Genomic DNA, 11,039 nt, shown 5'->3' with positions numbered 1-11,039 from the left:
AAGCTAGACACTGTTCTACCAGAGTAGCCCGCGACACTTTCGCTGCATTACTTCGCAGCTGCTTCGACACTGTTAATTTTACTGGCAAGTGTGCCCACCGTCACTTCACGCAACTGCTAGCTTGCGTTTTAGCATGATGCATTGATATTCACAAAACCTACTTGCTGATTTCGGTGGAAATGAATGCGCAGCAGAAGAAACGTAGCACTCGACGGAACCGACGCGGAAAACGTGCGACCGCTTTGGAAGGTAATTTTGAATGAAAGAATATCTAACGTTTGTCAAGGGTTTTGTTTTGGTGGCTTCATCGCAATGAAACGTCAAAATGTTCGTAGCAGTGTGGTGGATAACAATGACATACCCTATGGACATGAAGGTCTAATCGATGGACATTCCCGAAGGTGGTGCACAGAAATTATAATTATCCTGTTTAATGCAATGATAAAACGATAAAAAGTTCCGATAAGTCGTATGAAAGGTTTGAACAATGCGATTTATATATTGTATCAGTATCATAGTTTTGTTTACAAATATCGTAAATAAAAGAAAAAAAAATATGGGTCAACAAAACCCAACATTTGAAACATGAGAACTATATTGATAAACTGTTTCGTATTTTGCCTTTCTTATCAACTAAATTATGAGAAATAAATACTTCAATTAAAATGTCTAAAATGCATCAACATCATGCATTTAAGAACTATAATTCATTCGTTCTGGTCAATTGCGCTCACCAAACCAGACTGACATCAACTGAAACGTCAAATGCAACGGCAACTGCATTTTTAAATATTACTACTTTCAGTATCGTTGCCGTTAAAAAGGCAGAACATTAATATTTCCTTGATTATGCGATTAACACGAAAGCAAAAAGGTTTTATGACATTCAAAGTAATTGTTCAAGCAAATTGAATAACGCAACTTTTTTTTAAATCAATTACATATTTTGGGAGCAATGGCAATCAGAACAGGTATTTCATCGCTCTCAATGATTATCAAATGTTAAAAATCCACTAAGTTACAAAATAGATAAATTAATTTGACATTATCCAATATAGTATCCTTAGTCTTATCGGTTTTCTTCTGTTTACTTTCAAACAGAGATTTTTTCAACTTGAAAGCTTTGAATTGAAATTGCTTAACTAAAACTTAAATAGGGCAACATTTTTTAAAATTGTTTCTATGATACATCACAAAAATGTATGTGTAAAAGATCATTTTCGACTTCAACCCAATATTTTGAAAACTGTTGATGCGTATTTTTCACACTGCGTAATAGATGAACCTAATCTAACTGCTTACAATGGATTTGCCGCCGACACATGTATGTTATATTTCTAAACGAAAACACTATTGTAGCATAATTCCGATATGATTTTTTTCTGCATCCTGCTATGATGTAGATTATATTACAAATATCGTGCCTTTACTTATCCAATATCTACTATTTATCACTCAAAATATTGAAATTATTGCTATTTATTGATAGTACTTATATCTTTAAGCATGTATGTACAATTGCGATACATTTTAGTTTTTTTAGAAATAATTATGCCTGATCAATAGCGGGTTTGTGAAATAGGTCACTTACAACACCTAACTTGTTCATATATCGTTATCTGCTTCATTGCAATATCATTTGAATCCACTGAATAATAAATCATATAGGAATAAAAAAAATAATCAAAACATCTTTTGCAATCGATGCATATGGTTACACTATAAGTTCTTATATTATATTTCTGATTGTAAGTAGATTTACATAAAACTTTAACCAATTTATTAGATTCTCTTGGTAAAATTACTTCAAAAAGAATCAAGGAGAACGTTAAAAAGAATTTCGTTCCGCTACCGAGCAGCTGATTGGCATAAGGCAAATAAAATCCCCATAATTATTTTACACAATTGCTATAAATGCTCTGCTTTGAAAGCACCGCTATTTCTGGACCTCAAACTACAAACGCATTGTTGCGTCTACGCAATCCTACACATTCTTGCTCTAATATATGTACATCAGTTTATTCTACTCCAGTATCGTTAGACCTTTGAATTTTGTGAAATATTGCGAGCAAAATTGCTACCAATCCAACTAAAGCTAATTCCGTAAAACAAGTTAACCATCGACAGATGAAATCATTCTAAAACAACATCTATGATACAACTACGGACGTACGAGATCGATTCGAATAGGATCGGCTCCAGCCGTAACACACCCACTTTTCAGGACATGTCCATCCTGTCGATTGCCGCCTCATCAACCTCCATTGGCTCGGCTTCGTCCAGTCCATGCCAACTCTCTGCCATCCTATGCTACCACTTCCGGCCACCTCCGCCCCGATTATTGTTATGGCCTCGATTATTGTTCTGAACCCAGTGTCCCCGGTAGTTGCCGCGGCCTTCTTCGCCTATCCGACCGCGGTCTACGCCACCTCCGTTCCGATTACCACCGGCGTTATTGCGATTATTCCAGTTACCGCCGCCTCCGCTTCCACTGCCACGGTTGCCGAAACCTCCGCGAGATGTATTGTTGCCGCCCCCACCGAACGGACGATTATTGCTAACCCACTGCTGGTTGGGTGGTGGACCGTTGCGAAAATCACCCGGTCCTCGACGGCCACCGGCATCGGGTCCGCCCGCCAAGAGACCAATCTCCGGTGGAGGCGCGTTGAAGTTTGTCGCACCCGGAAACATTCCCGGTGGTGGCATGTTCGGTGGAATGTTCAATGGCAGGTTCAATATATTAGGGCTTCCACCCCCACCACCAGGGGCGCCAAGCGGGGGCCCACCCATGCCCGGCGGGGGTTGATTAAGTGGAAACATCCCTGGTGCTAGGACACCGGGCCGAGGGCCGGGTCCACCTGCCGTCGGTGGACCCAAATTCCACGGTCCTGGGCCGATCGTGGCCGCCGCACCGGGCGCAAACGGTGGCGGAAAGCCACCAGGACCAAAGCCCGCGCCCGCAGGCAGATCGGTGGGAAAGAAGGGCGAATTAAAGGCGGCCGATTCGTGCGGTGGTGTCGATTTCGGATCCGGCCACGGCACGCTGGTGAAGTCGTTCACCGAGTCCGGATTGCCCGTGACGTCCTCGAGCGGAATGTGTACCGGATCGGCGGTTTGGTAGATGTCGGCCGGTTCCGGTTCGACCGGCGAGTCCGGGATCATGTGCTTGTTGAAGTAAAGCGCTTGCAGACAGCCGCGTTCGCGCTGCCGCTGCACATTTCTCTCCAAACTCTGGTTGCCATCCGGCGACAGTGGTACGTTGTCGACCACCACCAGTGGCCGCCATATGGTCCGCTCAACCATGATATCCTCCGAGGCGACCTTTCGCGACAGCATGAATTTCTGGCGCTCGTCCACGCGCTCCATTTGCTTCATGTCCGTGAACGACTTCGTCACGTTGCATCGTTCCGTTACGTCCAGCTCGAAATAGCGCACCTCCTCAAGGTCCTCTGCTGCCCTCCAACGCAACTGTTTTTTCGGTCCTTTCCGTCGGTGGATAACCAGCACCCCTGGTGGCCCATCGGGGCCACAACCCGGACCCGGTGGTTTCTTCCCCGTCGGTACCTCATCGTCACCCTTGGCCGAGTTATCCTCGCTTTCCTCGGCTTCTGCTGCTATCTTCTTCTCTACGTCGTTCATCACCGCGTCCATCAGCTCAGTCTTATCGTCTTCGCTGTCTGCCGCACCCTCGGTGGGATCCTTTTTAACTTTCTTATCCCCAACACCAACGCCATCCTCCGCGTTCTCTTCCTCGTCATCATCGTTGAGTTTGCGTTTGATTCGCTTTGATTTTTTCAAAACTGGCCCCTCATCGTCATCTTCATCATCGCCTTCCTTATCGTCCGATATCGCTTTCTTTTCCTCAGTAACACCCTTTTCTTCCTCTGTTTGTACCTTCTTATCGTCATCGACATCCGTCGTCGCCGACTCGCCTCCCTTATCATCATCCTCCGCAAGTGTGTCCCGATAGAAGGACATCGGTGCGATCGTGGGCACCTTCGGTGAGGTAGGTGTGGTTGCAGCGGGTGTCACATCTGTCACCGGTTCCTCGCTCGCCGCTTTTGTCGACGGTGCCGTCGTTGTCGCCGTTGAACTTTCCGTATCGGTCGCCTTCGTGGGGTTTCCATCCGGTTTGCTGCTGCTGCCAACTTCACCCGGTTTAGCGACGACGGTGGAGGTGTTCTCTGATCCACTCGTTCGCCGTTTGCGCTTCTTTACGTCCTTGCGCAGCGTTGCAGACAGCGCATCCATGAACATGTCCGACTCGACCAAGGCATCTGGAATTAGAAATGCAACCAAAGGAAAGATAGTCAGTCTTGGTAATTTTAACTCTCACTGCTGCAGGTGGAACTATTTTATTGAGTGAAATATTAGGGGTGCTTCTACATTTTAATTGATGATGTATATTTGTATACGTTGGACGTGTGGTGCTGCTATATATGGCCGACGTGTGGTGCTGGAAACTGGGAACGAACGTCGAGTGGCTGCAAAGAAATCCTCGATTTGGTCAGTGAGAACGCGCACTAAGTGCTAATGCATTTGTCTGTTTAGCTCAGTTAATCAATTTGCCTTTCAGTGTTGTGCACAAACATCTTCACAATAAACGAATTGAAATAACATTTATCGCTAACGTATACGACGCCACGTGCCAACGTGCCACGTGCTAATTCAAACGCTGTGTTCCATAAAACATCGTACAAATCATGCTTGGTTAAAAATATTTCTGCCATAGTTAAATATGTAAATTCATTGAAACAAGCAAACGGAGGGATCCACTCACGCTACTTGGAATGCAATACAAAATGAGAAACGGTAGACGACTTTGGAGCACAAGCGAAATGAATTTTAAATGATCCCTATCAGCTTCCACGTTTTCGGTGTTTCCATTTGCACGAAGAATGAATTCGTTACAAGGGCCAAACACGTGGATGGCTTAGCTATTCTTCTTTAAATTTCTTGTTTCCTTATTAAATTTTGTTTCTACACTTCTCTCATATTAAAAAATAACTGACTTGACTGATTGATTAAACGATAAACGGAATAAAGGATTTTACATAAATTATTCAATTACTATTATGTTTTGACGCACACGTCGTATAATAGTACAACCTGCACAAGTACTTTTAAAGGCATTTGTCGATTCAAACATATTTGCAAATTGTATGGCCCAGCTATGGTGTACTGTTGCGAACACGTGGTTCACAAAAAATTGCGCCAACTTTCTTCACAGCCATAATCTTTGTTTTTGTCTACCATGTCTTCTTTTTCTCTCACAGGCGCATAAGTTAAGCAGTGTTCTAAAGCGGATATAATTATCGCACGCAAATGCAATATGTGCATTCGCTTGACAAAAAACTCTGTTCCAGTCGATGTAGTAACTTTTGAAGCATGCGCCATATTCAGCAACCGTGACCTTCAAAAATGGACGCCTTCGGAAGGTGAAGCATTGTTATGAAACGAGCATTGTATAATAAGCCCCCGACAAGCAGAGGCCATATAAAAAATACCTATCCTCTTAATCACACCAAGAAAGGGCTAGGTTATACTAAGCCGGCAGGAAAAGGAGATTAACGTTGTCTCCGCCTCAACAATCTTGGCAGAAGAACATATGCATATCAAAGATGCTCAACGTTCAAATCGGGTACCAACTGAGCACGCGCGATTATCGGCGTCTATTTAAAAAACTTAACCGGTCTCTCACTAATGGTACTGCACAAGCGCCCAAATTCGGACGACAGATATACGTCTGCACGTATGCAGTTAACTTTTCCTGTCCTAAGACACTGCGACTGAATCAGTGTAGCAATATACGTGAATTAAGCGGAAATGGCCATTTCCTCTCTACACGGCCGTCGCATCATTTTAAATGTTCTTGCAAAAGCGATGGCATGATCTAAAGCTTTATTCACTCGTCACAATATCGATAGATATGTATTTTGCATATGTGTATACAATATGTCGAGGAATGCAAACGACATTTTGAGCGCTTGTATTACTGCGAAATTTTGTTATCCTACTAACCACGTTTACACGAAAAGGGGAAATAAGAAAAAATACGACACGCGGGTCCATATTCTTGATTTTCTGATTCAATCTCAAAACGCTAATGTAACTTGAACTGGAGAACTCCCATGGTATGTTCTACCTTGAATAATATTTAACGGATCAGGATACTCGCGTTCATTGGGTTCGAATCCCGGCTTATATCAATACGAACCAGCAAAAGAATTGGTATATTTACATCTAGCCATCAAAGTTAACCTCCTGGTTTTTGTCAAGCTCTGTGCCAAAGCAATCCATGACGGAATATACATTTAGCTGAACATATCGAATTAGGCATTAGACCCAGCAACGCCTCAACTTTTCTGCGTTACACGCGGGAATGGCAATGGTATTGATTTCTGTGTTACAATAAAGAATCTTTTATTCGACTAATTAAGTGAAATTTATTATACTTTTTTCCCGCTATACATGTGTATTTTGATGTTCGTAAATGTCAATAAATTGGGATAGGATATAGCATCGATCTCACTTGCTAGAGTAAGAGATAGCTAGTACAAAATAAGAATTTTATTGACATGATTTAAAACGAATTTAGTTGCAAGCACAAGATTTTTTTGAGACACTAAAAAAAGAAATCATAGGTGGAATGACGCAAGACAAATAAAATCGAGACAATATATGGATACAAATACGCCACTTGGATATGGAAAATAAAAACCCTGCGATTCGGGTCATGTTAGGAATTGTAAAACTGAAGAACCGTACAAAATAAAATGCTCTACGAAACTTAAATCGTTTTGTTCAATTGAATTGAGTGGATAGTACCAAAATAAATATGAGCTGGCGCTGCATTTTCTTTTTCGAAGACAACTATAATTTTTTCAATCGTACTGTTAGAAATGGTACTATAGAAAAGCCAAATTAAAATTATCTCATTTCGGTTGGAAGGGGTTTTTATCGGTTTCATTTCTCTTCTCCTCTCCTACGAGCAAACTCGTCATTGGCTAATTCATGTTCCAGCCAGTTCGAATCACTTCGCAGGAAAGACAAAAGAGAGAGAGAACATTTCAACTGTATTTTTTGTTGTTGTACCAAGACGACGGGGTAAAAACAAATCAGACAAACAAAATGTAAAACGCTTTATAAACCTGTAAATAAACTCCGCTTGCGGACAGAAGATTTTTGAATTATTTTGTCGTTTGTGGCTTGCTGGAACACGTGTGGGAAGGAGGGTGGTAGTCGGACGCATGCGTTATCGGGCCGTGGTTGACTTGTATGACTTGTTGAGAACAAGGTCCCACTGCTGCCAAACGGTTTCGTCAAACCATCCACCAATCCCAGCCATTCGCGACAATCGCCGACGTTACATTTATGTTTAACTCACTCTTAGAGACTCAAAAAGACAACTAGAATAGATCGGTAACGATAATGCGCCGACGACCGCGAGGAAGATTTTAACAGCAGTACCATCCATCACAAGCACACATCAGGGACAGTCATGTTTGCTAACTGCTTGTTAATAGTTTCAACAAGCCGCCACACACTCCGACGATTCGCTCCCTTCTCAACCACCACACGCAGCGCTATGAGCTGGAAGTAGAGCGAAAGCAAAAAAGGACACCAGGGTTATTGGGGTCAATTTAGATTTGCACTTACGTTGACGTTTCGGCGGAATAAGCTTGATAGATCCTGGTCGCTCTGGAAAATCTTCTTTCGGCTTTTTGTCAATCGGTGACCCTGCGGTAGTGTCTCGTCCCGTAGACATTGGCGAGCTTCGTTTTACCGTACCGGTTGCTGTGGATCCAATGGCAGGACCATTTGAGGTAGGTGCTCCAGGTGACGTAGACGACGACGATGAAGGTTTTTTCAAACCCTTTCGTGACGGAGGAGGAGGTGCTTCTTCGATAAGTCCGTGCGATCGAAACTGGGAATTGTACGTTTTGACTGTTTTTGGGCGATTCTCAGGATTGCGAACTTCGATCGAAATCGAAGCTTTCTTGCTTGGAATGGTGGTAGCGGACGTAGATTTCCCAGATCTGTTACTGGAAATACTTCCCGTTTCCGAACCACTGTCGTTTGAAGCACCACCGTCTTCTTTCGAGCTTTTCCTAGACAGTTTGGAATTTTTATCGCTACCATTCGATGAAGATGATAGCGATAGATTTTTTGAATCCTTACTGCCACTACTCGAATGACTTGATTTATGATCTCGGTGCTTATCGGAACTACTGCTGGTGCTCTTCGAGCTACTTGACTTAGATGAGGAAGAAGATGACGAAGAGCTTTTGTGTTTGCTGCTGCTACTACTACTACCATGGCGATCCTTGCTGCGACTAGAGCTCGAGCTGCTGCTCTTGCTATTGCTACTATTATTACTACTTGACGATTTATGTTTGCTGCTGCTGCTGCTGCTACTAGACGACTTGGAAGTAGATGACCGACTACTACTACTGATACTGCCCTTCCGATCTTTCTCCCGTTCCCGGTGAGAATGGTGATGCCGATCTTTGTCCTTTGTCGACGTACTGTTTCTTTCTTTACTACTCTCTGCACCGTTTTGTACGTCTAGCTTTTTCATGTCTTTACCGTCGTAATTCTTATCTTCGGAAGTTTCGATGGACGCAGATTCGCTGGACGGCTTATCAGATTCAATATTCACAAGTACCTCCTCTTGGTCCTCGTCATCGTCATCGTCGTCATAATCATCTTCGTATTCTTCGGCATCGTCCGGTTCGTTCAGATCGAGTGGATCACGTTTACTCTTTCTCTTGGATGGGGATTTAACTACCTTGGCCACAACCTGCTTCCCATTCTTGGTTGTTATTTTCAACACTAAAGAAGTTTTCTTGTGTGTAACAGGGGACAGTTGATGCTGCTCGTCGCCAATCGAGTGGAATGATTTTTTGCTACCATCCACGATATCGGCAACTTCTGTTTGTTGCATCCCATCCATGGTTTTACTCCCATTTTGCGCGATATAACCGTTTTGTTGATTATGATTATCCTCCATCCCATTGCTAAACCCCTCTTGTTCCCCCAATGACCCAAGCGCTGATACATTGTGATCCCCCGAGCTCAGAAGCTTTCCATCGGCCGAATTCGTAAGCCCTGCTATATTGCTGGTTGCCTGCATTTCAGACTGATTAGATGGCATCAATGGAGACAGCTGTTTCGGTGCCTTCACGATAGATAACCATTGTTCTACCAGCTTGGAGGCAAGAACGCGTACACCTGTGTCAATACAACGAACAGAAGACAAAACGAAAACAAACTGTATTAACAACTTGTTTCTATCGAAACGCAACAGTGAACTACGATTAAATATTGCATGTCAGTTAGATACCGCGGATCGATCAAAAAAGCTACCGAAATGCGGACTCCCACTTCAGTGGGTTTTACATAATAAGCATGGTTAGAGATTATTTTCCAAAATGTGTGTCAAATTACTGAATTAAACGCGGCTATTGATACTTACGTTCTTGAGCACTGTCGGTTGATAAAGATTTTACCAGCCTTGGTGTGCTGTTAATTTTTAGTCGTTCCACATCCACCGGGCAGCAGAGCAACAATTCTAGGAGCTCTTGAATAAGAGGCCAGTTCTTGGAAGCAATTCCGTCGACTAGCCACATGTGCACCAATGACCATCCGCCAGTTTGCATGAATTGTCCTAGCAGTTCGGTTTCCGTGCACTTAAGTATTTGAATATAAATGCATTTGGAAACGAGCTTTTTGGAAAATTTTGCCATTAAACTGCAAAGGAAAAGGGGAGAGAAACAAGCATCGATAACGTAATCCGAGGGATTTCAGTCTGCTTTCCTTGGACCTGATTAGATTTCTACTACTTACTTTGCTAGTCGCCTAACTTCTCCAGCGTTTCGTATGCCTCCATTCGGTGCAAGCAGCACACTCAGGCACACCAACAATTTCATAGGATCAATTCGAGGCTACAGAAAACATAGGCAAATTGAAATTCATCACTTTTAAAATGAATTTTACAGGTAGAAGACACGTCTTCTAACAAAAATTTTACACTCACCATTTTGAAATGCGTTCGAACGATCAATCAATTCCACTCTTCAATATACACAACTAAGTCTCAGCCAAACGAAATAAAAACGTTTGTTCATATATACAAATATGTTTTGTTTATATTTCTTCTATGTCGCCTACCGACATTTGTATTCCACGTTTTCCATGTAGAGTAAATGGTTTCGGCCACTACGTATTTCATATGACTGATCCAGTTTTGTCCATCACACGAATCTATTGCTACAGTAAAATGTGAAAAACGAACTTATTAGCACACTTTTGTACGTTCGCAGTAAACATCACTTGGGTGTCTCCGGTTCTTACGCGAGCTTGCTAACACTAGCGAAATAATGTTTATGATTGTTATTCCTTCAACATTTGAATTTGATTAAATGATACCACGCCACTGCCGAGCAAGGCGGCGCGAATACATCACAAATGGCTAACGATCAGACAGAACAGCAGCGCCGCCAAGTGTTGCACTTATCAATGTTCCGTTCCTGAAGGGAGCCGGACTCGCATGTAGAGGGCGCTCACATGACATGCGGCACTCACAAGCCGAAAAGACGTCCAGCTAGCGCTACCGCTTGGGGCTAGCGCTAACTGTGCATGTGCTGAGTTACCACCGAACGAGTTGATGCGTAATTTCCACATCCATCGACCTCGACCGCATTTGTTTTTAGCCTGCTATACAAAGCCATTAAGCAGGACTAACTTTCACTTTTCAACCAGATGCGACACTTAGCATCATAACTGGAACTTGCTCGCCACCGACCGTCCAATTTCACTTCGTCATTGTAGTAATGTGACGCGTGGCACCTAAGCCCGTACAGTTTTCAATTAACGATTACGAAATACCTTGCCTCGCACCTGGCTACGTATATTTGAAATCCATATGCAGGCAGATTGCAAATTTACCGTTGGCATGAATTCCAACGATACGCGCGTCTTACGGACGGCTTTGCATTTGACGACAAAGCGAAGCCACTGGACGGGAACAAAGGTAT

General features: G+C 43.1%; 1 protein-coding gene across 1 annotated transcript; it reads right to left on the bottom strand.

Moving 5' to 3' along the window:
• Positions 1-1,826: 1,826 nt before the first annotated feature.
• On the bottom strand, positions 1,827-10,155 carry LOC128726072 (serine-rich adhesin for platelets). The gene is made up of 5 exons (XM_053819854.1): positions 10,040-10,155; positions 9,850-9,947; positions 9,479-9,753; positions 7,660-9,234; positions 1,827-4,277 (listed from the first exon to the last, which is right to left on the bottom strand). Exons 1-5 carry the CDS (start codon positions 10,040-10,042, stop codon positions 2,311-2,313), a joined length of 3,918 nt encoding a protein of 1,305 aa, XP_053675829.1. The 5' UTR covers positions 10,043-10,155; the 3' UTR covers positions 1,827-2,310.
• Positions 10,156-11,039: the final 884 nt, after the last annotated feature.

The sequence above is a fragment of the Anopheles nili genome, chromosome 3 (genome assembly GCF_943737925.1).
Source record: "Anopheles nili chromosome 3, idAnoNiliSN_F5_01, whole genome shotgun sequence".
Taxonomy (NCBI): Eukaryota; Metazoa; Arthropoda; class Insecta; order Diptera; family Culicidae; genus Anopheles; species Anopheles nili.
This window is presented reverse-complemented; position numbering and strand designations above follow the sequence as displayed.

Excerpts from the sequence above, each read along its gene's own strand:
- LOC128726072 (XM_053819854.1), bottom strand. Across the intron at positions 9,754-9,849 it reads GAAGTTAGGCGACTAGCAAA|TTTAATGGCAAAATTTTCCA; the intron begins GTAAGTAGTAGA and ends TTTCCTTTGCAG. Across the intron at positions 4,278-7,659 it reads TATTCCGCCGAAACGTCAAC|ATGCCTTGGTCGAGTCGGAC; the intron begins GTAAGTGCAAAT and ends TTCTAATTCCAG.